This window comes from Sturnira hondurensis, unplaced genomic scaffold (genome assembly GCF_014824575.4).
Source record: "Sturnira hondurensis isolate 20B ecotype Veracruz unplaced genomic scaffold, ASM1482457v3 Scaffold0019216, whole genome shotgun sequence".
NCBI classification, from domain to species: Eukaryota; Metazoa; Chordata; class Mammalia; order Chiroptera; family Phyllostomidae; genus Sturnira; species Sturnira hondurensis.
The window spans coordinates 1769524-1794087 of NW_028091847.1; the positions used below are offsets into that span (position 1 = coordinate 1769524).

The 24564-nt window shown below is 57.5% G+C and overlaps 1 protein-coding gene across 3 annotated transcripts; it reads right to left on the reverse strand.

The window, feature by feature from the left end:
• Positions 1 to 4062: 4062 nt before the first annotated feature.
• EPHB3 (EPH receptor B3) lies at positions 4063 to 23435 on the reverse strand. 3 transcript variants are annotated; one of them, XM_037071048.1, is made up of 16 exons: positions 22844 to 22946; positions 14558 to 14622; positions 12795 to 13467; positions 10334 to 10489; positions 9220 to 9570; positions 8930 to 9054; positions 8590 to 8749; positions 8402 to 8510; positions 7949 to 8001; positions 6899 to 7021; positions 6531 to 6778; positions 5837 to 6052; positions 5576 to 5725; positions 5294 to 5487; positions 5036 to 5191; positions 4817 to 4925 (listed from the first exon to the last, which is right to left on the reverse strand). In XM_037071048.1, the coding sequence occupies exons 1-16, from the start codon at positions 22944 to 22946 to the stop codon at positions 4817 to 4819; spliced, it is 2991 nt and encodes a 996-aa protein (XP_036926943.1). The 3 variants fall into 3 exon arrangements, with proteins under 3 accessions (XP_036926941.1, XP_036926943.1, XP_036926942.1); XM_037071046.1 differs by having other exon boundaries at positions 4063 to 4925; positions 8930 to 9570; positions 22844 to 23435; XM_037071047.1 differs by having other exon boundaries at positions 5576 to 6052.
• Positions 23436 to 24564: the final 1129 nt, after the last annotated feature.

Sequence of the window (24564 nt, forward strand, 5' to 3'; positions counted from 1 at the left end):
TGTGGACATATGACATTAACAAATGGACTGCCCTGCTCCTGCCTGCCTCAGGGCCTTTGCATATACTGCTCTCCTCTTGCTAATTGCTAACAGCCTTCAAGGCTTAAGTCAAGTGACATTCTTGGGCAGTCTTCTTTGACAGAATGCTTAGCCTGGGTCCCTTCCTTATAGTCCCTGGTCCTTACCTAGCTGTAGCACTTCCCTCGTCACATCGTATTAGTTGACTTATATATAGTGTCCCCTCTGAGCTGTGTGTACGCCCAAGGAATGATGCTGTAGCCAGTGCATCTCTACTTCCCCAGCTCCACACACTGAGACTAACACATGCAAAGGCTCAATGAAGTTACGCAGAATAAATGAATGAGTGAGGGAAGCAGTGACCCTGAAGACATACTCAGGGTCAGACACCAAAAGGTCGAAAGGACCTGGATGGTAATGGGAGCTCCAGCGCCCTCTTTGGGGCATGGGATAGCTGGTCCCAGGGCCTTGCCCCAAATTAGCTCAGGTCCCCAGAGTTGTGATTTGGTCCTGCACAGGTAACATTTATCTCCACTTGATTATATACATTTCTTTAATGGCTGTTTGAGTGGCCTCCGCGTCCCTGTTGGACTGAGGTCTTCGAAGCAGCAGCTCTCTGTGCTTGCTCATTGCACTATCCCTGGTGCCCACCAGAGTGGCTGGTGCGTAGCAGATGTCCTCTAAATATTTGAAGAATGAATGAATATTGGAGGGAAGGAGTCCCCTCCCGCTGCCTCCTCCAGACCGGGGATCAGTGGGCCAAAGGGAGAAATGCAGAAACTAGGCTTCCTCAGTCTCTTGTTTCGTTCTTTACCCCTTAATGAACTTCTTTACTCTCAGTGCCTTCAAACCACCTGGGCCCCAGCAGCCTTTTCCCGGGAAGTGGGCTGGGGCCTGGGCTAAGCTTGCATCAAAGTGTTCAGCCTCCCCATGGGCGGAATGGGGTTGATGGATTTCCCCAAGTGCTTTGATTTCTTTGAACCCTGCTCTGTGCCAAGCACTATTCAGCACTTTCCTATCTGTTCCTATATTTTATTTAAACTTCATATTAATAAAAATAGTAGCTGACATTTTTGAGTACTTACTATGATCCCAGCACGTACTTTACATGCATTAACTGATTGATGTTTGTAACAGTCTCATGAGGCAGGAATGATTAACTCCATCTTTTTCTAGATGAGGGCAAGAGGCACTGAGAGGTCAACCTGCTCAAGGTCACAGACCAGGAAACTAGGCTTCCACCCCAGGTCTGCCTATACTCCAAATCTATGCCCTTCCCACTGCAGTACTACAGCTGCCCCAGATTTTCCAGGTTCTGAGCCAGGGCCTGGCCACCCAGGTTTAGGTCTAAAAGCAGCTCTCCAGGTTCCTGCTTCATGGGGCCACCCTGGAGGGGCTGAGCACAGCCTAGAGCAGCTCGCTCTGCCTGCCTCTCCCCACTCTGAGTACAGGCATAGAGAGGGGCACCAAATGGGCCTTTGGGGGCTACAACTGCCTCTTTGGGGCAACACCCCCCCTCCCACTGGCTTCCCATTTTAAGAGCTAACTTGGAAATTTAATTATTTACCCCCAGGAGTTTGTATAATTAACCAAGACTGGGCAGATTAAGACCTCACTTCCCTTCACTCCTTATCTGACTCCAGGAAAGCCAGGCCCCTCCTGACTACCCTCATTCTTCCTCTGCAGTAACCACAACCTGCCCCTCCTCACACCCCTGCTCAGGGGTCTGAGGACTCATCCCAGCCTTCTCAGGGGAGACGCAGGTTGCTGGGTTGGTTAAGCTGCCCAGGTAGGAATGCACTGGGGAGAGGCACTTTCAAGGAAGGGGACAGCTTTTGTCTTTCCTTTGCATCCCTTCCCCCTCATCTCAGGGTGTGTGGGTTGGGAGGTGGGGCTAGGGAGGGTCTAGGAAACGAAGACTTGTGAACCCGAGTAAGGGAGGTGATCTGGGGACATGGTTTGGGTGTGGCTTTGGTAAGTGCAGTGTGCCCCTGCCTGCTGTTTGCCTGTGTGAAGGGAAGCAGAGAGGTGTGCATGCAGGGGCTTCCAGGCAATCTGGACACACGTGGAGGGAGATGTGTACAATGCGCTGCACCAGGCACATCCAACAGAGTACCAAATGCACCCTGGATTTCCGGGTTCAAGAGATCCCTCGAAATCTTCGGCCTGGGGCGTACACCAAGTGTCCCTGGTCACTGTGGCTCCCAGCCCCCAATCCTCTGGCGCTCCTAGTCCACGACCCTGCCCTTTCTGCGGACCCAGTAGGGGGCGACATCTTACCTCTTCCGGCAGAGCCCCCATTCCATACTCCCGCTAATATAGTTAGATCGGATAGAGCGGTGAGAGGGGTCACAACAGGCGACCGGGGCCACGGACCCTCCCCTGCGTCGGAGCCTGAGGAGTAGGAAGTGGATACTTGAGCCGCAGATTGGAGCACCCCCTCCCCTTTATCTGAGCCCTCCGCCGGGGAATGCGGCACAGGGTGTGCCTGACGCCACTCAGCACTGCGTCCCCTTCCCCGGTGGCCCGTGACACTCCGTGCCGTTGACAGCTCTGGCGCCTAGGCCCAAGGCGACCTCGGGCCCCGGCAACGTTCCCCAGCCCCCGCCCTCCGCAGAGTCCCCACCCTAGGCCTCCCCACCCTAGGCCTCCCCAAGAAGCTCCGACCCCTCCCCGCCCCCGCGGTGAGGACCGTGAGGACGCGGTAGGCCGGAGCTTTGCGGGGCGCCCCTCCCCCGGGCCAGCTACTGCAGCGCAGCACTGGGCTCCGTGGGGGGAATACTAAGGAGCGGGCGCGGTCGCAGCGCTCGGCGGAGGGGCTGGAGCGGCCCAGGGAGCTTGCGCCGTGCTCCTGCCACCCGGGTCCCCGTGCTCCTGCCCGGTGGACGCTGGCGGCACGTAGAACGAAACAACCTCCTACTTCCGCAGCCTCTGCCCTCCAGGTCCAGGTCTCCTGACCTGAAGGAGCTGTCCCAGGACCTCGGGCCTGAAGCTCCGCCAGCCCCTAGCAATCACCCCCATTTAGAATTCCTCAACCGCTGGGCCAGCCTGGAAGTATCCCGAAAACGTGAGGGGGCTCGGGAGATCTAGGAGGCTTTTCTATGCCCTTCCCGCCATGGGTCCAGCCAAATACCCTCTAATTTAGACAGTGTAGATACCTTGGAAACCTGTTCCAGGTCACGCAAGGGGTTATTACTGTTCAAGGGCCCCTCCTGACACTGGAAAAACGACCGGACCTGCACCCCTACCGCTTTTCTGCATCCAAGGGGTCTCTGGGCGCCGCGCCCCCCCCCCGCCCCCCGGCGCCCCGTTTTCTCCTTTGACATTTACAGAAGCTGTTTTCCCGACCCTTTCCCTGGCTCTTGCTGTTTGCCCCCTGAACCTTTCCAGTGTGCAGGCAGTCTTTGGGTGGGGGCCCAGGCCCAGGCCTCCCTGGCTCAGCGACTTTGGGCAAGTTACTTAACCTCTCCCTTTCCTCCTCTGTAAAAAGGAAATAAAAATACTTCCTTCCCTGGCTGGGTTGTTGTGAGATTAAATAAGAGCCATGTAAAAATGAAGCATTTTAGCCCAATGCCTGGAGCACAGTAATTCGGCAAAGACTAGCCACATGTCTGGGCCGACATCTGCTGAAAGGAGCTGGCCTCTGCATCTGAACTCAGGTGGGCTCTCCTCCACTTGGTCCTTAGCCTCGTGACCGAGGGAGCTGACCAACCCACTCTACCCTCAGCTCTGTCAGAAACAATGGGTGTGAAAGGATACTGTCTGTAAAACACCATCCAGACTTAAGTGTCTGCCCCTCTGGCCAGGAGGGCTGGGCCCTAGAGGAAGCTCTGGGGTTGTTTGTGCTCTCCTGTTATCACCCCACTGCCAAGAAGTTAGATGCACTGATGCTGCGGGGGAAAAAAGGAGGGAAGTCAAGCCTGGAGAGGCCTGGGTCTGGCCTCCCAGTGACTCCAGGGAATTCTGAAGGGCTGGCCACCAGGGACTGTGAACTTCAGGGCACCAGGGCATCCTGCCTTGGAAGAGAAATGAGGAGCAAGAGAATCGTCTTATTGCCTTTATTCCACTGACAGCCCAGCTGGCCCCATTGCAGGGCACAGGGCCAAGCTTTTACACACTCACCCACGCTCTCTGTGCAGGCCAGTGCGTGCACACACAAACACACTCACACACATCATATCTCTGGCTCTGAGAGTCAGTCTCTGGGGGGCAAGGGCTGCTCCTCAGCCTGCCCCTGCCTGCCCTTTTATGACAGCACCAAGGGTGGGGGCGGGGCAGGGCCCTCAACCCCCAGAACAAGTCCCTGTGCAAACTGGAGGTGCCAGTTGGTTCTGGAGTGGGGGTGTCACATTTCCCCATTCCTGGAGTCCCCTCCTCCAGTTCCTGAGGGAGGGACTGCTCTCTGCCTACCTGGGGGGCCACACCCCTGCCAGGGCTGGGCCCTATTGAACCCAGGCTTATCTCCCACCTGCCCCTGCCGGGACCTCCGGCATTGAAGAACAGTCAAGTCTGAGGTGGTGGGGGTCTCCCACTGCGAGCAGGAAGGCCTGGGCACCCGAGGGGCCTGAGGCGGGGTCATCACCCCTCTCCTAATCCATCTTCAATATGAAGAGGTGTTGGGCACAATTTCCGGGGAGGGAGCACAGGCCTGGAGGAGAAGTCCCAGCTTGGGCCCTCCCCAAACTTTCATCTTCTGGGCCACAGCCTAAGGCCAGGCAACCAAAAGTCCAATAGTCCAGCTGACTGGTCAGAGTCCCTGTGTGGTCCTTGGGGGGCGCTACCCCGTGGGAGCTGGGTGTCAGACCTGCACGGGCAGAGTCTGGTTCATCTGCAGCCTCATGTCCTGGATACTGCTGAGGATCTTCTTCTGGTGGCCAGCCAGGGTAACTCCGATCCGGAGCAGGTCTCTGCAGATGGGCCAAGGGCAAGGTCAGTCTCTCCCCTCCTGCCCACCACCCTGGGCCCAGCTCAGCTCAGAAACCCCTGCCCTGCCCTGCCCAGTCCGAGGCACACTTACTCTGCGGTCATCTGAGCCACCAGGTCGAAGGATGCAAACCCTGCGCTGACGAAGCTCTCTTTGTACCGCCCCATCTTAATGGCATCCAGCCAGTCACCAACTGTCGTGAAGGTCGTGTAATCCGGGACTGTGCGGTCCAGGAGGGGCTGTGACATGCTGTGGGAGAAGAAAGGGACCTGGTGAGTCCTAATGTTCAGGGAAGAAGGGGGAGGGCTGCTGGCTCAAGAGCAGGGTAGGAGCAGGTGCAGAGGTACTGACCCAGACTGGGCGCTGGCAATGACCTTGAGGCTGGCGGCATTGCGGATGAGCTTGTCTAGGGTGTTGACAATCTGGGAGAACTTGGGCCTAAGGTTCCGGTCCCGCACCCAGCAGTCCAGCATGAGCTGGTGCAGTGCCGTGGGGCAGTCCATGGGTGGGGGCAGCCGGTAGTCCTGCTCCACAGCGTTGATGACCTGAACCAAAAGCAGAGGCACCTGGAGTGAGCAACCGCTCTGCTCCCCAGCCAACTCCCGCCCCCCTGACCACCCTGGCCCCACTCACATCCTGGTTGCTCATGTCCCAGTAGGGTCGCTCTCCATAGCTCATGACCTCCCACATGACAATTCCATAGCTCCACACATCGCTGGCAGAGGTGAACTTCCGATAGGCTATGGCCTCTGGAGCAGTCCAGCGGATGGGGATCTTTCCACCCTGGTGGGGGGGGCACACGCCCTTCACCCTGTGACTCCGGGCTAGTCCCCAGCCCTGAGCCCCTGCCTGCTTGGCCCCGCCCCCAGTCTCCCTCCCAGCTGCTTCCTGTACCAGGGAGCTGGTGTAGGTAGGATCAGAGGGATCATCCTCAAGGAAGCGGGAGAGGCCAAAGTCTGAGACTTTGCAGACCAGGTTGCTGTTGACAAGGATGTTGCGGGCAGCCAGGTCTCGGTGCACGTAGTTCATCTCAGATAGGTATTTCATGCCAGCAGCAATGCCCCGCAACATGCCCACCAGCTGGATGACGGTGAACTGTCCATCGTTGAGCTGGAGACAATGAGCAAGCTCAAGCAGACCCATCCCCTCCCCCGCCCTCCGGCCCAGGGCCAGCCCAAGGCCTGCTTGCCCACCCACTCCAAATCCTCCAAGACTGTGCTTTGCATATCCCCGTGACCACGTCCAGAGGGTACTGAGGGTAAGGAAGCTGCCCTACTCCATTCGTAATAGGCATTGTATACAACACCTCCATTAATCCCGGTGAGTAACCAAATAAAACTTTCCACTTCCATTTTACAACCGAGGCAGCTAGAGTCGGAGGCTGAGCAAAGCCTGAGGTCACACAGGCAGTGGGGGCAGAGTCAGGATGAGAACCCTGGTCTCTCTGGCTCTGAAGGCCCCACACCATGCCACCTTAATAAACACTTACAGACTTGAACAGGGTCTGTGTGGCCTGTGGGAGGGGCTGGCTTCCTCAGCCCAGCTTTCTAGGGCAGGGGAACGGTGAGGGGTTGGGGCTGGCTCCTACCCGGAGGAAAGAGTCCAGGGCGCAGTTCTCCATGAACTCGGTGAGGATCATGACCGGCCGACTTTTGGTGACCACGCCCTCCAGCCGGATTATGTTGGGGTGGTCAAACTGACCCATGATGGAAGCCTCACTTAGGAAGTCCCGCCGCTGCCTCTCAGTGTAGCCCACTTTCAGTGTCTTGATGGCCACGAACACCTCCCTGCGGCCGGGCTGTTTCAGCCGACCCCGGCACACTTCCCCAAACTCCCCTGCAGGGCACAGGACACAGGTAGCAAGTTATTTCTGGGATTGCTCCTACACGCAGCCCTCTTCTGGGGTAACTGCCCCTCCCCCAACCTCTCTTCCCCCTCGTGCCCCTGGGGACTCACCAGCTCCAATCACTTCCTCGATCTTGACGCAGGACACATCGATCTCCTTGGCAAACTCCCGCACGGCCTCATTAGGGTCCTCATAGGTGAATGGGTCAATATAAACTTTCATTCCAGGGGCGACTAGGGAAAGAGAAGGTGGGCACTCTTCAGGCTGGGGATGGTGAGGAGACTCATCAGCCTGCACCCTCAGGCTGTCAGCCCTGGTGGGACCACAGGTTGTGATCTCTCTGCTAGGCCAGCTCCATAGTCCCCTCCACTGAAGCCACAACTCCCCCACCCTCCATGAGAACTAGTGTCCATAAACGATGGAAGGATTCTTCTAGGGTACTTCTTTCACTTTCTTCTCTCATCATGTTGAAACCTCTCTCAAATCTGCCCCTCCCCTTACACCGCCCCTGACCCCGTTCAGGCCTTTAGCACCCCAACTACTCCAACAGCCTCCCAGCAGGGCGCTCTGCCTCTGGACTGTTCCCACCAATCTACCTGCATACCTGTCTTCCTAAAACAATAGTTTCATTATATTACTCCTCAGCTTGAGAGCCTTTCCCATTACCTATGGTGGAGTCAAGTCCCAACTCCTCTGCCTGCCTCTCACGACCCTCCAAGGACTGGCTGCAGCTACCCAGCCCGCCTCCCAGCAGCTGCCAAACCAGTCTTCTCACTGCCCCCACAGTTGGGCTCTCTCCCTACCCCACCTACTGCCTTCCAGAGGCTCCTGTAGCCAGGAGTGCTCTCCCTCGCCTCTCTATATCTTGCTCAGAGGCAGGCCACCTCCTCCAGGAAGGCTTCCTCCTCTCTGAACTCTTTGTGCCCTTTATGACAGGAACACCCAGCTTAACACTTAATTGTTTTTTCATTGCTTCCTGTGTACATGCATCTTGTCTTTTTCACAGGCCTCAACCGCCTTTGAGGACAGGGGTCACATCTCATTCATCTCTGAGGCTGGCAGGAATAAGGTAGGGGCTCAGGAAATGGCATTGATTGGAAGCAGGAGGAGGCATCTCCAAGGCTGGTGGGGACCAAGGGAGCTTAAGGAGTCAAACTCACTGTATTGCTGCAGCTTCTCCGTGTATTCTGAATCAGAGCCATGCCGCTGCTTCCTGGAGGGGGGAGGGGGAGGCCTGAGACAAGTCCCACAGCAACCTTTGTTCGGGGGACCCTAGGGCACACAGGAGGGGTAGCGTGCCCAGGGGACCAAGTGAAGACCAGTGCTTGGCTGCCGTTACAGCAGCCACTGGGTCTTTGGGCAAGGGGCTCAGTGGACTTGGTCCACTCGGCCAGTAGCTTCAGTGGACGCAGAGGGAGCAGGATGTGGATGTGGGCGTGGACCAGATCCGCATGGACCAGAGAGGACCTTTTCAGCAAGGAGAGCCGGGGCCCAGGAAGGCTGTGTGTGGCTCTGCATTTGATGCCGGCAATGATTCACCTATGCGAGTGCGCACTAGGGTGCTAAAGGGAAGTTCTCCTTGGCCATGGGAGCAAACGTGGGCCTGGAAGTACCTGAGACAGACAACAGCGATGACCACGACAGCCACCACAAAGACAAGTCCAGCCGTGGCAGAACCCACAATGAGGGGAAGCTGCTCCTGCAGCTGCTGGGCACTGGAGCCTGGAGACAGAAAGGGCTCTGGTGAGTGGAGGGACAGAAAGTGTGGGCTGGGGCATGGACAGGCACAGAGGGCACGCACCTCTCTCACTTGTGGTCTCAAACTCAGCGGGGCGGCTGTACTGCCCATAGCCAGCAACAGTGCGGGCGCGGACCTGCACCACGTAGCGGGCATCGGGCCGCAGCCCGTCCAGCTGCACCGAGTTCTTCTGGCTGGTCACGGTGGAGGCAATGCCCTCACTCTGCAACACCAGCAGGAAGCAGGCGTCTCAGTGGGCCCTGAGGCCAATTGTCCGCGGCCCACCCCCAGGCCCACCCCACAGCCCCCTCAGGACCCAAGACCTTACTCCCAAGGGCCCCTGACACTATCTGGGAATAATCTTCTTGTCCCAAGGCCTCCTCTTGCCCCTTAAGTCTCTGACCTTCTCAAAGTACTTCATCTCATAGTCTAGGATGACGCCGTTGGGCCGCTCGGGGGGTGCCCAGGACAGTGTCAAGCTGCTGCCTGAGCTGCTGTGCAGGTGGAGTGTAGGCACTTCAGACGGGGCTAGGGGAAGAGTGGGCAGCTCACCACGGGCTCTTTGGGTCCTGGCACCCTTCCCAAGGACCCAGTTCCCGTGGGTCCCCTGGTGGCCCATTGGCAGGCCCTGGGAAACCTCAACTCCATGCAGGAAGATGGCCCTGGCCCTGCCCTCCTGGGTCCCCTCCTCACCAGCCTGGTTGGTGGTGATATTCACAGCCGCATAGCGAGGGGGCAGAGGGCTCTTGCCCGAGACACCATTGACTGCCTGCACCTCGAAGGTGTAGCGCGTGTGGGCCAGCAGATGGCTGATGTGGACCCGGCGCTCTGTCAGGCCCAGCTGCCGAGGCACAAATTCCACATTGTCATCACAGCGTGAGCAGGTCGAGGCCCCCCCGGCCCCAAGCCCTCCATGGCACTTCTTGCAGATGACATTGTACAGCAGGTCATCCCGACCCCCCAGGTCCCGGGGCTCGCTCCACTCCAGGATCAGTGAGGTCTCATTCACATTGGAGATCACACCCCGGGGTGGAGACGGCACAGCTGGGGAGAAGGAGGAGGGAGAGGGCAGTGAGTGAGGGGCGCTAGGACCACCCTTCTGCCCAGAGTCCCTGCACATTCCAACCTACTTCCTCCCTCCTTGCCTCTGCTTCTGCTTTAATAAGCAGAGTTCCTTTCCTATACTTCTTTACTGGGCAGACTCCTATTTATTCTTCAAGGCTCAACTTGAGATGTCACCTCCTCTTGGAAGCCTTCCTCATTCGTCCTCTCCCTGTCTGCTGCACTCCCATAACACAATTCCTGGGCATCCCTCCAGCCCAGCACTCAGCACACTATGTGGCTATTATCTGTTTTCAACCTGTTCCTCCCACCAGGTTGTGTTTTAGGCACCGACTGTATCAGATTCTCTCCCACCTCCCTGGTGCCCGGTACAATGCCTGGCACACCAAAGGCCAGAGCAGGGAGGAAGCAGGATGCCAGGCTGCCCAAGGGATGTGAGGTCCCCTCTGTGGTTACAGCCAGGCCAAGAGAGCAGAAATTCTGCACAGAGGAAAATGGCCCAGAGGCCCAGCCAGTTCCTGATGCTCAGGAGCTAGTAGGTGCTCACAGTGTTAGTGGAAGGGCTGAGCCAGCTCACGTGAACTGTGTTGAGCTCAGGGCCAGTCATCTGTAGCTGTGCCATGTTGAATATAACCTCTAACCTCCTGAGCCTGGAGATACTCATCGTGACTGTTCGAGCCCTCCGAGGTTGGCCTGTAGAGGCAAGGCCTGGAGCTGGAGAACGCGAGGATGCGTGTTTACTCACTGGTACAGGCACTGTCTGCAGAGTCTGAATCAGCACGGTAGAAGTTATTGTGGCAGGTGCAGATGCTGGCGGCCGGCGAGGTGGTACGGCTGTTGGGGGGGCAGGGGAGACAGGGCCCCTCTCCTTGCTTTGCCTTGTAGCTCCCAGGGGGACAGGCTGCGGGCAAGAAGAGGAGGGACATGCTCACCTCCCTCGCCTACAGAAACCAATCCTGCACACCACCGTGAGAATCTGGCCCTTCCCCAGCAGGTCTTGGCCCCTCCACCTCCTAGACTGTGGGGCCATGCTGGTATTGCCTAACTCCAGCTGCAGCTACAAAAGGCCCTTTTGCCCTGTGGAACTCCCACATCAGTGGATTTCTCCCCAATGCTGCCCTCTCACCTGGGGCCTCACTGATGAAGACTTCAGCCTGGACAGCCTGGGCTTGTCAAGGCCGGGAAAAGAGAAGAGGAAGAAAAGGTGGAAGATGGGAAGAGACCACTAGTGAACTGGCCGCACCCTATACCCCCGCCCAGGTGCCCCACCCCTCTCTGAAGCTCAGGGAAAATCATGGGACCCTCAGGGCCACTCCAGGACAGGCTGGAGATGGGGGCCTCTGAGTTTCACAGCCAACCTCTCCCCCCACCAGACCAGCAGCAGGGCAGCAGCTTCCTTCTGCCCCTGGGCAGGGGTGGGCGCTGAGGGGTGAGAAAAGGAGAGAAAGAAAGCAGGCAGGAAAGCTGGGGTCACCTGGAGTTCAGAAGCCTCAAAGCACCCACAAGGGGAACCCCAGGCTTCAAAGAGAGCTGGATGCCTGAATGCCAGTTCTCTGCTCTCTCTCCTGCCACCTACCATCTACACTAGGACCCCGGACCTGGGCTCTGTATGTTCCCCAGAACTATCACGGCCATAATTTATTATTCAAAGTGGAATATTCTGAGAGTGAAAGGGGTCACTAGTAATAATCATGTTAGGACAATTTGCATAGACTAGGAGTGCCTTGTTTGGACACACTAAAGCATGTGGTCACCTATCCACAAATGACTACCTCTGGGCAGGTCATCCAGAGTGTGGAATGCCCAGAGTTGGGGCTATGTCTTTCTCTGGGGTTTACTCTCCCCTCCCTAAGGTGATATTCCATCCAAGCTCTTTAGAGCCAGTGGGGGAGGGGGCAGAGGCCAGGCCAGCCTGGTTGCTATGGGAACCAGTGTGCATTTCCTGCCAGGGACCTGCAGAGTGTTAGCCCCTCTTCAGCCTGTCAGGCTCATCACCCCCACCCCTTCTCCACTTAGGAAGAGGAAGTTTGGGGGCAGGTTCCCAAAGAGAAGAGGGGCCTGGCAAGGCGCTATTCACCTTCTCAGGACAACACCCAACACTGGCCTCAGAGATAGGTTGGGACCGCCAACCCCCTCGCACTAAGGGCTATGCTCAAAGCCAGCTGCCACCCCTCAAAGCTACAGGCTTCAAGTGCCAGGGGAGAGAACTGGGCAGAGGAGACGAAAGACAAGGCCCGAGACATCCTGTACTGCATGACAGATCACTGGCCCAGGCTTTAGGCCCGGTTCCCACAATGCCAGCTATGAGGCCTCGAGTGCAGAACCTCTCTGAGACTCAGTTTCCTTCTTGGCAAAGTAGGGGCCATAACTGGATTAGCCTTACAAGGTTGTGGTGAGACTCAAATAAGAGAAGTCTAGTACACAAGTCTCAGCAAGCCACGGGGCACGGGCCTCCTAAACTGCTCTGCGTGAAGTGAGGACAAACAACGCCTGATCGCCATGCAGCCAAGGTTCCTGAGAGTCACAACTGAGCTGGTGCTCACCGTGTGACGGGCACTGCTCCAGGGCTTCACAGGCCTCTACTCACAGAAGCCCCACTACGTCTCCATGAAGAACTCATCATCGTCCCCTTTCTGTATCTGAGGAAACCGAGGCTCTGGAGTTAAGTATTCTGCCCACATTCTCAGGTCCTACGTTCTCACAGGTGCTATGAGGCAGAGGTAGGACTCGGATTTCAGGGACTGGGCCCCTGTCCATCATGCATAAACATGGCCTTTCATGGAGTTGGTAAGACCTCAAGGTGAAAGGGCCAAGCACGTGGCGACCACAGCCTCCGTCCCCACAGCTGTATTTCCAGGGTGAGGCGTGCCCTTGGGCAGGGATGAAGCAGGCATCTCTGCCGGCCTCCTGAGTCTCTGACCAGGTTCCCTGGGTACCTCCTTGTCAAGGATTCTCCATGTCTCTCTTCCTCTCTCTTTAGGTTCATTTTTTCTCTTTTTATGCCTGTATCTCCCCCTATTTTTCCTCATCCCCCTCTTTGCCCGACATTCTCTTCACCTGATACCCCTCTTCCCTTTCCGTCCCCCACCCCAGACCTGACGCCAGACTACCTTGTCTGGTGGGCTAGGAGCGGCAGATAGGGGGCAAAAGGCGGCTGTGGCCCAAGCCCTTCCCTCCCGCCCGCCCCCAGGCTGGTCCCCACTCACGACGGCACTGGGACTCCTTGGCAGCTGGCTCATGGCCGGAGGCACAGGTGCAAGCACCCACGGGCACCATCCACTCCCCGTCACCATTGCAGTACAGCTTGAGTGGCACCGACACTTCCACAGCATTAGCGATACAGGTGCCAGGGGCAATGACCAGTGAGGTGGGCTCGGCCCCCGTGAGGGTCTCGGGGAAGAGGGCGAAGCCTGCGGTGGTGGATGCACACTTCTTATAGAAGGCACGCACGGAGATGAGCGACATGCAGGCACCCTGGTCCTGGAAGGCCAAGTAGAAGCCGGCCTTGGACAGCTGCCCGAAGCTGCGCACCTTGGTGTTGACACGGCCAGAATCGAGCCTCGAGAAGCTCTCATCGGGAGCGATGGTGTCCACCTTCACGTAGGGATTCTCCATCCAGAAGGGGGAGGAGGCCGAGGCCACATCACTGTCAGCCTCGTAGTAGAAGAGGTTGAAGGTCTCCTTGCAGGAGCCAGGGATGTTGGGGATGCTGTTGCAGTCACGAACGGTGAACTTGAGCTCCACGTAGACCCGCTGCACATCCTGCCTCCAGATAAACCCCGTACGAAGCCAGTTGTTCTGGTTTGACTCACGCACGTTGCACACCTGGTACGTGCGGATGGGGTTCATGGCCTCGTCGTAGCCACTCACTTCTTCCCACTGGACACGGACCGGGTGAAAAGACATGGAGTGAGCACCAACGTTTGCCAAGTGCTTACCAGACCACCAGATCTGCTGTATTTACTTCACAGATATGCTTCTGCAGTATAGTAGCTGAACACACAGACTATCTGCATTCAAATCCCAGTCCTCGGCTGGCTGGGTAACTGAGGATAAGTCGCTTAACCTCCCTCTGCCTCCATTTCCCCATCTGTAACATGGCATGAATGAAGATATACAAGGAACAAATGACTTTAAATGAGGAGAGCACTTAGGACACTTGATAAGTACCATGTGAGTATTACCCCTAATGTTTATTATCTTTGTGCTTTAGTTGCATTGTCTCTAAAACAAAGCTGAGTGGAAGTAAATGAGGCTGTGAGGAAGTCATACATGTAATGGGCTTGTAACAGTGCCTGACAGAGAGTAAGCACGCAATACAATCGGCTACTACATTTATCCTTTACAGCAACGTCACGAGAAGGTGCGCCTGTGGTCCCCACGCCAGAAAAAAGGAAGTCAGGGCTCACAAAGGTAGGGGCTTGTCCAGGCGCTCACAGTCAACCTTGGTGCTCCAGGGGTTAGTGTCCTTGTGGAGGCCAACTAAGGAGGTTACTTAGAATAGTTCGGAGATGTCGGGACTACAGGATTTGCAGTCAAGAAATGGAGGCCCAGAAACATAAACTGCCTTGCTCAAGGTCACAGAGCAAGTTAGAGGTCTGGACCCAAGGTTCCCTGGTTCCCAAGCCACTGCTCTTCCCAGGGGCCCAGGAAAGAAGAAACCAGGTGGACACGCAAAGGGCTGTCAGGCTGGAGGGGACAGGAACAGGCTGCAGACCGGCTGAGGGTGGGCAGGAACGGGACAAAGATGATGTGTGTAGGAGGGGACAGAGGCAGGCTGAAGGCTGAGAGATAAAAATACCCACAGAGATGGGCCGTCAGGCATAGAAGGCAGGTGACAGGTGAAATGGATGGGGGTGCTGCAGGAGTTGAAACTGACAGGCCACGAGAGAGGTGGCCTTTCTCCAGCCCTGGGAAGGTGAGGAGGATGGCCCGCTGGAGAAGCGAGTAGTAAGGAAAGAAGTCTTACCCCACTTTCTGGATGAGATGTCCACGCCAACTCAGATGTCACCCATTTTGTGTCCATAAGGGTCTCTGGGGAAGCAACAGAAGAAAAAAGGTCAGGGGGCGAGCTCAGGGTGGGAAGAAAGGTCATGAAGTACTGGCCAGAACACCAGAGACAAATTCCTGCCAGGCACCACCCTCCCCCTCTCCTAAGTCCCCTAAGCCCACAGCTCTCCTGCCCTGGAGAAGACCCTGCAGCCACCTCCAGAGATGTCACAGCCCCAGGGATGTCAGGTCAGGCCAGCTGAGAGCGGGTGTCTGCTGCTGACCCCAGGCCTGGGTTAATGAGGCAAGAGCCAGGGCGGCTCACACACCTACAGCCTCTGCTAATCTCCACACAAAGGGGCCAGCAGAGCCTTTATGCTGGAACAAAGGCCCGTGTGCTTCAGACCCTGCTGCCCAGGCCTCCCTTGATTCCATTCCCAACGCATAGGCCCAGCCCCACACACCCTGCCCTGAGGAAGGGGAGGGCAGTTAGGGGTCAGAGCCCACTCCACCCCAGCCTCCCACTCAGCCACCTCGGGTGGATGGGGCAGGAATGCTCTTTGAGGGTGGGAAAGGGACCACCAAGACCCAGCTCCTTGAGAGCTAGTGCAGCTCTTCCTACAATCTTTAGATAAAGCTATAGTTGGTGTATCCCTTTTGCAGATGAGAAAACCAAAGCTCAGATAAATGTATGGTCTAAGGCAGAACTGCTAGGACTTGGGGTGAAGGCTCGAGAGACAGCTCAAATGCAGGCCTGACTCCACAACTAACCCCTTAAAACCACAGCATGCTCCCTGCAATATGGCCCTCTGTAAAGGAGAAACAGAGAAAGCCTGGACAGCTGCTGTGTATCCATCCTTTAAGTCTCAACTAAGTGGTCACCTCCTCCAGGGAGCCTTCCCTGAACCCCTAAGACAGGGTTAGACGCCTTCCTTTGTGCAGGGCCAGGGGCTTTGTCACAGCACCAGTCCTTTTCTGAGTTCCAGTGTCTCGTCCATTTCCCCTTGCTCAGCCACAGGAGGAGCCCATTAATGTTGCTGACACACACTTGCTCCCCTCGGAACCTGGTTGCAGGTTCTGACTAAACAACTCTGCTGACAGTGTGACCCCAAGATCAGATCTAGGAGCAAGAAAGAGGAACCAGAAGTGCCAACTCCTTTCTTGAGGGAAAGACGGGACAGCCAGCCACCACCCCCTCTCAGCTGGAACAGGGCACAGTCACCCCAGAACTTCTGGAGGCCTTTACACCAAGAGCAGAGCAGGCTGAGGGGACCCGGAGGGGAAAGACCCACACCCCAGAGGTTCCAGGCTTGTGGCCTTCGCTGGCTTCCTGCAGTCTGGGTCTGAGCTCAGATGGTGGAGGAGGCAGCTGTGGCCCCAGTCCCTCAAGTGAGGCAGTGGGGGGCAGCCAGTCCCTGCGGCGCTGGTCCCTGGAGGGCAGGCTGCAGGGTGAGCTCTCCCAGTCTCGAAGTCATCGTCGCCGGTGGCCTGACAGGCCTCTCTGGCAGACAGACAGATAGACACAGACATTGGGCGGGGTGGACAGGAGGAAAAAGGGGACGGGGCAGAAGCAGGGGCTCAGAGACAGGCAGCGAAAGGGGCTGGCGGGTGGAGCAGGGGCCTCGTGGAGGCGGAGGGTGGGCGGCTCTGAGCAGGAGGGATGTGCAGAGTCGGCTGGGGAGGACCAGACAGCTGGGATGGCCGACGGCGCATTACAAAAGACAGTGAGATGGAGAGACAAGGAGGCCCAAGGAAACAGAGGCAGAGAGGGAGGTTGCCAAGCGGCCTCTACCCCAGTCAGCAGCCCGATGTAGTCCCGTCCCGGGGAGCTCGGCCAGCCCAGCCAGCCCAGCCTAATGCACCCCTCCCCCAGCCAGCCAGCCAGTCCGCCTGCTTGTCTGCCCGCTGCCCGCCACCCGCCCGCGCTGCTCCCTCGGCTGCCTCCCTCCTCCCTCGCCCTCACTTCCTTCTGCTCGGCCTGTGCCAAACCCATCTGGAACTGTTTAAACCCAAATATTCAGCCCCCTCCCCCCTCCAGCCAGATTCCTCCACAGTTTAAAACAAGCCCTGCGCTGGCTCTGAGGGAGGGGAGGGAGTGGGGGATGTTGGGAGGAGGGGGGCGGCAGGAGAAAGGGGCAGGCTCTTCGTTTCTGTTTAATTTCTGGGGAGCGGGAGGAGGAGGGAGGGGATCGGCCCTTGGCCATCGCTCAGCCTTGGCCATCGCTCAATCTCGGCACATTTTTCCCATTAATGAGGAGAGGACTTGGATTTCGAGTCCTGTGTGCCTGAGGAAGGGCTCCGGTCACCCCGACAGGGAGGGGGCTGGCGCTCTGGGCGAGAGGAGGGGTCTGTTCCCTTCAGCAAACAATCCCAGCCTCTGGAAGGGTGTGAGTGGGAGGGAGGGGGACAGAACCCCGGCTGTTGGGAGGGCGACACCCAACCCAGCAGAGCCCACCTTTTTTCTGCTCCGTGTGTGGTGTGGGTGTGTGCGCGAGGCTGGGGCAAGGATATGAGGTATGGGGGGATAAAGACAAAAGAAAAGTGAGTGAGCAATCGCCAAATGCCCAGCTGTTGCCTGCACCCCTACCCTCCTCTGTTCCACCATGTGGCTGCTGGGGGGAGGCCACAGAGCAGCTGGCCACTCCCAGATACAGGGCTGGGTCAGTGAGGGAACCCCAAAGGTCCCCCAAGAGCAAGCAGGGAAGTGGACCCCAGGCCTGGGGACATTCTGGGACTAGGCCTTCAGATGCTTAGAAGTGAAGCAATACCGCTTTTAAACTTCCACAAATCGACAGAGAACAGCCACGTGGCAGCCGCCGTGTGGCCTTCGCCTGTGCACAAACATACAGACGCACACGTTTCTCGCAGTTCTCGGCAGCTAGGCTCACCCCCACCGCCGCGGCCGAGGAGCAACGAGTCGACACATATGGTGGACAAACACACACAAAGCCGCAGCTGCTCACAGATACACACACGGCTTCACAGGTAGCCATGGTAGTCCATCTCTCTGTCACACGGTGCACACAGTGGGAGCACGTGGAGCTTCCTCAGACACTCGCACACAGAGCATCCTTCCTAGCCTCAGACCCAGACTCACTCTTACCGTCCACATCAGTGCAGACGTCCTGACCCCTGCATCTGCAGAGGGACACACACCACTGCACACACTATTGCTGGTCGCAAGCTCCAGGCTTGAATGTGGGCAAGCTCAAACACAAACACCAGCTCTCCTGCACAGACTCTTACGTGGTCTTACACAGTCACAGCTACCGGCCACATGCACACACACAGAGGCCCCCTGGTACTGAGACACGTGGCAGGCACGTACAGACACAACATAAGTGTTAACATCTAGAGTCTGTGTAAAGCCTCAGAGGTATATCCTTCACGCACGTGCAACATACACATGCATGCTGCATGGAAGGTCTCTCTAGGGCAGGGGTTTGGAGGGGGCAGTGTCCGCGAAGAAAGCAGCGGTACTGGGGCAACCCTGACCAGAGATGCAGACCCGCTTCCCATTCCCCTGGCAGCACAGGTCACAAGGCGGGGGGTGGGGCAGGGACATGAAGATGATTCTGGGTGTGGCTGGGTGCAGCCTCCCCAGGTACAGCCTGTGGCCCAGCAGCCGCCACTTCCCTGCCAGCACAATGGCACTGTACCAAGGGCCCCTGAGCCTTTGGGGAGGGGGTGGCATCATGAAGAGATCTAGCCACAGGAACTCCGAGCAACACTTCCACACCTAAGTTGGGGGCCCAGCATGAGAACAGGGCTTGTGTCTGAGAGCCTCACTGGGCCACCCTGGTACAGAAGCACCAGCTAGGAGCCTGCCACCAGCCCCAACTGGCCCCACACTGCAAGGCCCCACGGCACCCACCCTGTGAACAGGTGTCAGTGAGACACAGGGAACCAAGAAGTTCTAGAGAAAGAAGCGAGATGCCTCTAGGCCCAACTCCAGCCCAGGGGCTTCAAGGTGGTGGAAAAGGTCACTCTCCAGGGCAGAGTGTGCAAAGGGCAGGAGGACAGAGAAGCTGTGGCCTGGGCGAGAAGGCGCATCCCAGAGCCCTGCCCGCAGAGAGGAAGAGCTGCCTGCCACCCCTGAGGTGTACCCCCCCACACACACATAGGGTCCCTACCTCAGCCAACCAACTCCAGGGATCTGTCCCCAGTCTTCTCTCTTTGAGGACCAAAGGGTCTTGAGGTTCTCTGCCAGGTGACCCGGAGGAGCCTAACTCACTCAGGGCCACCTTTCCCATCCATCTGCCCCCACCATGGTCCTCTGGCACTCAAGTCTTGGAGAGGGGTGTGGAGCATCTCAGAACAGAGAACACATTTTGTTTTTCATTCTTCTCCTCAGATCGTGGGGATTTATAATTAAATAAACCTGAGAGGGAGGAGCAGGGAGGAAAAGCAAAGGGCAGGGAGCCCAGATGCCTCGGTGATCATCCATGCCCCCCACCCCAAGGCCTGGCCCTGCCAGCCAGTCAGACGGCTGGATAGACAGCCTTGGTGAGGCCTTTGAGCCCTTCCCAGGGATCCAAGTCACAGTGGGTCTGGCCAGGAGTCTGGGGACAGAAGACAACAAGAGACCTGGTGCTAGGGCAGCCCTTGGGGCAAGGGGCCTCTCCCACCCCATCAGGTGTCCAGCTGTACCCAGGCTGCCTCCCCAACACTCCCCTCCTCCAGTTGCCAATCCCGACAAACCAGTTTGACTCAGCACAACAGGCAGGGCTACAATTTTCAAACTATGCAGCCCTGGTGATTCAGCCTCTTCACGCTGTTTAATTAGTATAAGGCCGGGTGGCAGAGGCCTTGCCCATGGCAGCTTCAGCTTTCGCTCGCTGCTGCTGAGGCCACAGAGGCAGCAGCAGCAGTTTTGGCTAAAGGGAAGGCAGTGACAAGCAAACTGGTTCCCCCAAATACCTGCCACTGTCTCTCACAGGAGCTCTGAAGCGCTGGCTCATGACAAACAGGGACTGGGGTTGGGGGGCGGGGCGGGCAGAGGCAACTCACACAAGTGAGCCGGCCACAAAAATCCCAGGCCATTGCCCCGCTCAGTTACCACATACACAGTGGTCAGTGGTCAGTGCCGCAGCCCGAGAAAGAGCTGGCCTCACGCACTGCCCCTTTCCCTCAGGAACCCTGCAGCTGCAGCTCCGCTAACGTGGCTTGGCCAGGAGGGGGCCACACCGGCTCCCCACCTCACAACTGCTTTTCGATTTCCTCCAAAGGGTCTGTCGTTGCCAGCAGGGGCCTGCCCCACCTGTCTCAGGTGTGAGGTCTCTGGTTCCAACAGCCCTCCTCATCCCACACCCCAGCCTGGTCTGCTCACCCCCGGATCCCACTCCCACTCCCATTCTTGTCCCTGAAAGAGAGGGTGGTCTCACCTGGGAGACTGGGGAACACTGCTGGAAAGGAGACCGAACAACAAGGTGGCCTTGTTTCCCTGTGTCTGTGGGTAAATCTGAGGGCAGTGTGTGTGTGTGTGTGTGTGTGTGTGTGTGTTGGGGTGGGGTAACCAGTCAAAGGGCAAGGGGTGGGGTGTTTCTTCAACCGGGGAGGACAAGCAAGGGCTCTGGCTCCATCTTCACGGAAAACTAATGCAACCCTTTGATACAGAGTTTTGCTGAAGCCCAGGTGTGCGGGGAGGGGACAGCAACTGGGTGCCAGACAGTATCTAACGAGCCGGTCCACAAGGGGCTGCGTCCTCGGCTCACGGACACTCAGCCTAAATATAACAACTGCGGGTGCAGGGAGCCAAGGTCTCCCCTAGGCCAAGGGCAAGCCATATCCTGGCAAAGCTAAATGGCAGGCTGAAGCAAGGAGGCCAGGTCCCCTGCCCAGAAAGCCCGGGCCACTGAAGAGATCTTCAGCGCTTGCCCCCAAGACACAGCCCAGGACCTCCAAGCCTACCCACCCCACTGTTCCAGCTCCATCCAGAACATCCAGGGGGGTGGGGGCCAGGCGGGAGTCGGGGACAGCTCTGTTCCCACTTCACCCCCTCCCTCCCAGAGCTAAAGGGGGAGGGAGGTGAGGTACACCTTCTCTCCCCTCAGACCGACCTTCTCTCTCCCCATTATTCTGTCCTGTAACCACTCTCCAGCAGGGTAGGGGCACAACTGTGAATTTTCACTTCTGATGTTCCCTAAGGAGCAAACCCTGGGATGATAATAATAACAGCTAATCCTCGAATAACAATGGCTATGTGCTAAGCACTCCATGCACATTAAGGATTCAATCCTCACAACAGCCCTAGGAGGTGGGTACCATCCCATCCCATCTCACTGTGAGGGAGGACCGGAGGGTGGGTAGGGGTGCCGTCCTGGCTGTGATTAGTGCCTGCAAAATCTCTCTCTTTCCTTTCATTCTCTCACACACAAACCAAAGACCCTAAGGTCTGGGGTTGGCAGAAGGAACTGGTGAAAGCCATCCTTGGGAGGCACTGCTGCTTCCTTGGGGCATCCCACACTGGCCTGGCCTCTCAGTCCGAGAGCAGCCCTAGATCCCACTTCATGGCTGAGGGGGGAGGAGAGGGATGGGGTAGGGGCCACAGCTCATCAGGTCTCTGCCTCCTAGTCAGCCCCTCCCTCTGCTCCCCGGTCTCCAGAGAACAGCAGCTCCCAGCTAGGGCCTGCCTCAGAGGGCCTAGCAGATTGTGAGGGTTGAAAAGGAGGAGGGGAGGAAAAGAGACAGGGAGAAGGGGGCAGCCTCCTCAGGTAGTCCTAGCTCCACTGGCCCACACCACACCCCATCCCTTCCCGAGCACCAGCGCCCACCGCACCCCACAGCAAGGGCCCTGGAACTGGGCACCCGTAGCCCCATAAGCGTGTGTGCCTGTGTTGCCTCTCCTGGGCTGAGACTCGGACCTGGGAACTTCAACAGGCTCGCCGGCTCACACCCTTGAGGCAACCAACAACAAAGCCTGCACTGGCTTCTCATGCCAGCGATCCTATCACACACATGTGGATGAGTGTGTGCAAGTGTGGGCGCGACCTTGGGGTGTCTGTCTGAATTTGCATGTGTCCGTCCGTGTGAATTGGTCTGTCAGCAACCAGAGGGCTCAGAGATAAAAGTGGTGGGGCGGGGTGGGGAGGGAGTACATAGGAACATTTTCTCCATGGACAAAATCAGAAAGTGCCAGAAGATACCTTTCTCTCAGAACTGTGTCTTTTTTTCCTTCCACCCTTTAACTTTACCCCCATTGTGAACATAGGAACAGAAGTCGGTTTTGTTCTTAAAATAAGAAAGCCACTAGATCTATTAAAGACATCGAAGTACTGCCTATATTCTAATTTCCCCCAAATTTTTGCGGTGCCCTCTCTTCCACATTACAGGTTATTCTTCCCTCACTCCATAGCTTCAAATTTTTTGAAACTGTGTGTGTGTGCTTTGTGTCCAGTGTCAGTTCCCCTGTCCCCCACGGGCTTGTGTCAAGTGGCAAGTGTGTGAGCTCTCCCACCAGGGCCAGCAACACTCGGGCTGCTCATCCAAGTCATTTGGAAGTTGGAGCCACCCTGTCAGCAGCAGTCTGGGCAAGTTTCTCAGAACCATTGGGAAGCCCGGCCTTTTCCCACCGGCTAATGGGGTAAAGCACCGGGCTGCAGTACCCACCACCGCATGGGTTCAGTGGAGACCCAAGCACTCGGGGGTGTCCTGCTAGGAGGTGGAGGGGGAATCCACAGAGCAGTGTGCAACGTCCACGCACACAGGACCTCGTGTGCAGTTGGCACTCGGTAAACCACAAACAATAACAGGCACCCGCCTCTCCACCCCCGCAGCCATTCCCTGACAAAGCGGGGTGCGCGCACTCATACTCATAATTAACTCCAACGGGCTCGAAACAAACGCCGGCCCCCAACCTGGGGAGTCCTGCGTTGCCCCCTCCTGCCACAACTCTGCCCCGGCTTCAGAGTCTCCGCCTTGCCTGGGGGTCGCCCACACTTCCTCGCCTCCTGGAGGCACCGAAGGCCCCGCTGCTCCGCGGGGTACTCCCACAAAAGCGCACCGCGGGGCCAGGACTCTTGGGATGTCGAACTGCCCACGATCTCGCAACCCGTGTACCACTGGTTTCGGAACAAGCTGGAGCCTCGGAGGCGTCTCTGGGGGCATCCTCACCACCCAGTCCTCCAGCCCCTGGAGCAGGCGAAGGTGGGGGACCCTTTTCCGACGTGCGCTCAGCCTGCATCGGACCACCCTGCGGGCTCTCTCCGGCCCACACTAGGGAGACCGAGCATCTTAACCCTTGGAAGCGCACTCCGACGCTGCTCACCTTCCAGCGCGTGACAGCAAGCGGGCAGCAGCAGTAGCAGCGGAGGGAGCAGCGGCAGGAGCCCGGGCGGCGGCAGCGGAGGCGGCGGACGGGCTCGGGCCATGGCCGGGTGGGCTCCGGGAACCGAGCCGGGCCCCGCCAAGCCGCGGCGGCTGGGCTGCGGACACCCGGGTGAAGGTCCGCTCGTCGTGCTCCGAGGAGGACTCACGCACGGTGACAGAAAATGGAGCAAAGAGAGGGTGCAGTCGAGACCAGTGATGCCGCGGTGCAGGCGACGCTCCGAGCGGGCGATGCTAGCAGGTCGGTCCCGTGGGAATCTGCACGGACCGGTCCAGGAGGATCCCGGCCGCTGGAGAGCTCGGAGATGTAAGATTCGGGGAGGCCGACCGGGGCGAGAGGAAGCAAGCCGTGGTAGTTCGGGGTGCAAGGTAATCCGGCGGTGCGCTACAGGCTCGACTTTGATCCAGGACTCCAGGCACTCAGGCCGTCGGAAGGCAGAGGACGGATCTCGCTGCGCCGCTCACGTTCTCACTTCTGCGGCACCTAGAGCTGGCGCGGCCGCTCTGGGCGAGAGGGGCGGGAACGGCCCTCGGCCTGTTAAAGCCGAGGCCCCGCCTCTAATCACCAGTCGCCCACTCACAGGCCATCAACAGGGCTGGTTCCGCCCCGACAGCGCTCTGTTGAAGTCCAGTTGGCGGCGCCTCCATCTAGCCCATCCTCAAGGTCCCGAGTGGGCAGAACCAAGGAAAAGATGAATTAGATTGGGCGGAGCAACACTGTCCATCACAGGGAAACCCCGCCTCCTGTCGCCAATAGGCGATTAGTAACCGAGGAGCTGCCATCCAGATACAGTGAACCCCGGGCGCCCCCCTGTGGCCTGGATATGCCCAGGGACGCCCCCACATGGCTGTCTTTCTCGAAGGCAGGTTCAGACCCTAAATTCAGTTTAGGTCGCATCAGAAGGCGCTCACCTCCACACACCCTGCGACCAGTGCCTTCTCACTCGTTCGTTCCTTCATTCACGCATTCAGCCGTGTATCTCATCCTTCTCTGAGCCAAACACTCCAGTAACTGCCGGCCGCTGCAGCAATGGCTAAGACAGAGCTTTGCATTCTCTCGGAGCTAGTTTAGTGGTGGAGGCAAGTATGAAGTCATCACAGCCCAGTGTAATGGGCATTATGAAGGAAAGATAGAGTTACTAGAGCACATGGGAGGGGCATGGCTCTGTCTGGTACTCAGAAAATGACATTCAACCTGAAATATGAATGGTGAGTTGTAGGTGAAGTATGTGTGTTTGGGGAGTGGGGGTGGGGGTTGAGTAAGGCAGAGCAAACACACTTTGTGTGGAGTCCCCAGGTAAGAGAGACTGGTATTCATTGAAGGAATCTGAAAGAAGTGCAGCTCATGAGTGCAGAGTCTGAGAGGGGCCGAAAGAAAGCTTAGAAGTAGGTGTGGGGGAACCAGAGGAATTGTTTTCAGATTCATAAGACCTTCCTGAGAGCTAGGGTTGGGAGCAGAGGCATTACCCAATCAGATTAGCATGGCTGCTCTAGGAAGGATGGGTGGGAAGAGGCAAGAGTGGATATCAGCTCAGAGAGGAAGCTGTACATTGGACAGGTAGAAGAAGATGGAGGACTGGGCTAGGGTAGTGGTTGAGGTGGGGAGAGAAGTGGGCAGGTCTAATACGTGTTGGGAGGTAGAGTTCACAAGATTTGTGAGTA

Bases quoted from the DNA above. Each gene is read 5' to 3' on its own strand.
- EPHB3 (XM_037071046.1), bottom strand. From the start codon at position 22,946: ATGGCCCGAGCCCGTCCGCCGCCTCCGCTGCCGCCGCCCGGGCTCCTG. The intron at 14,623-22,843 runs GTGAGCAGCGTC...TTGCTTCCCCAG, and splicing joins TTGCTGTCACGCGCTGGAAG to AGACCCTTATGGACACAAAA. The intron at 8,511-8,589 runs GTGCGTGCCCTC...TTCTGTCTCCAG, and splicing joins TGAGACCACAAGTGAGAGAG to GCTCCAGTGCCCAGCAGCTG.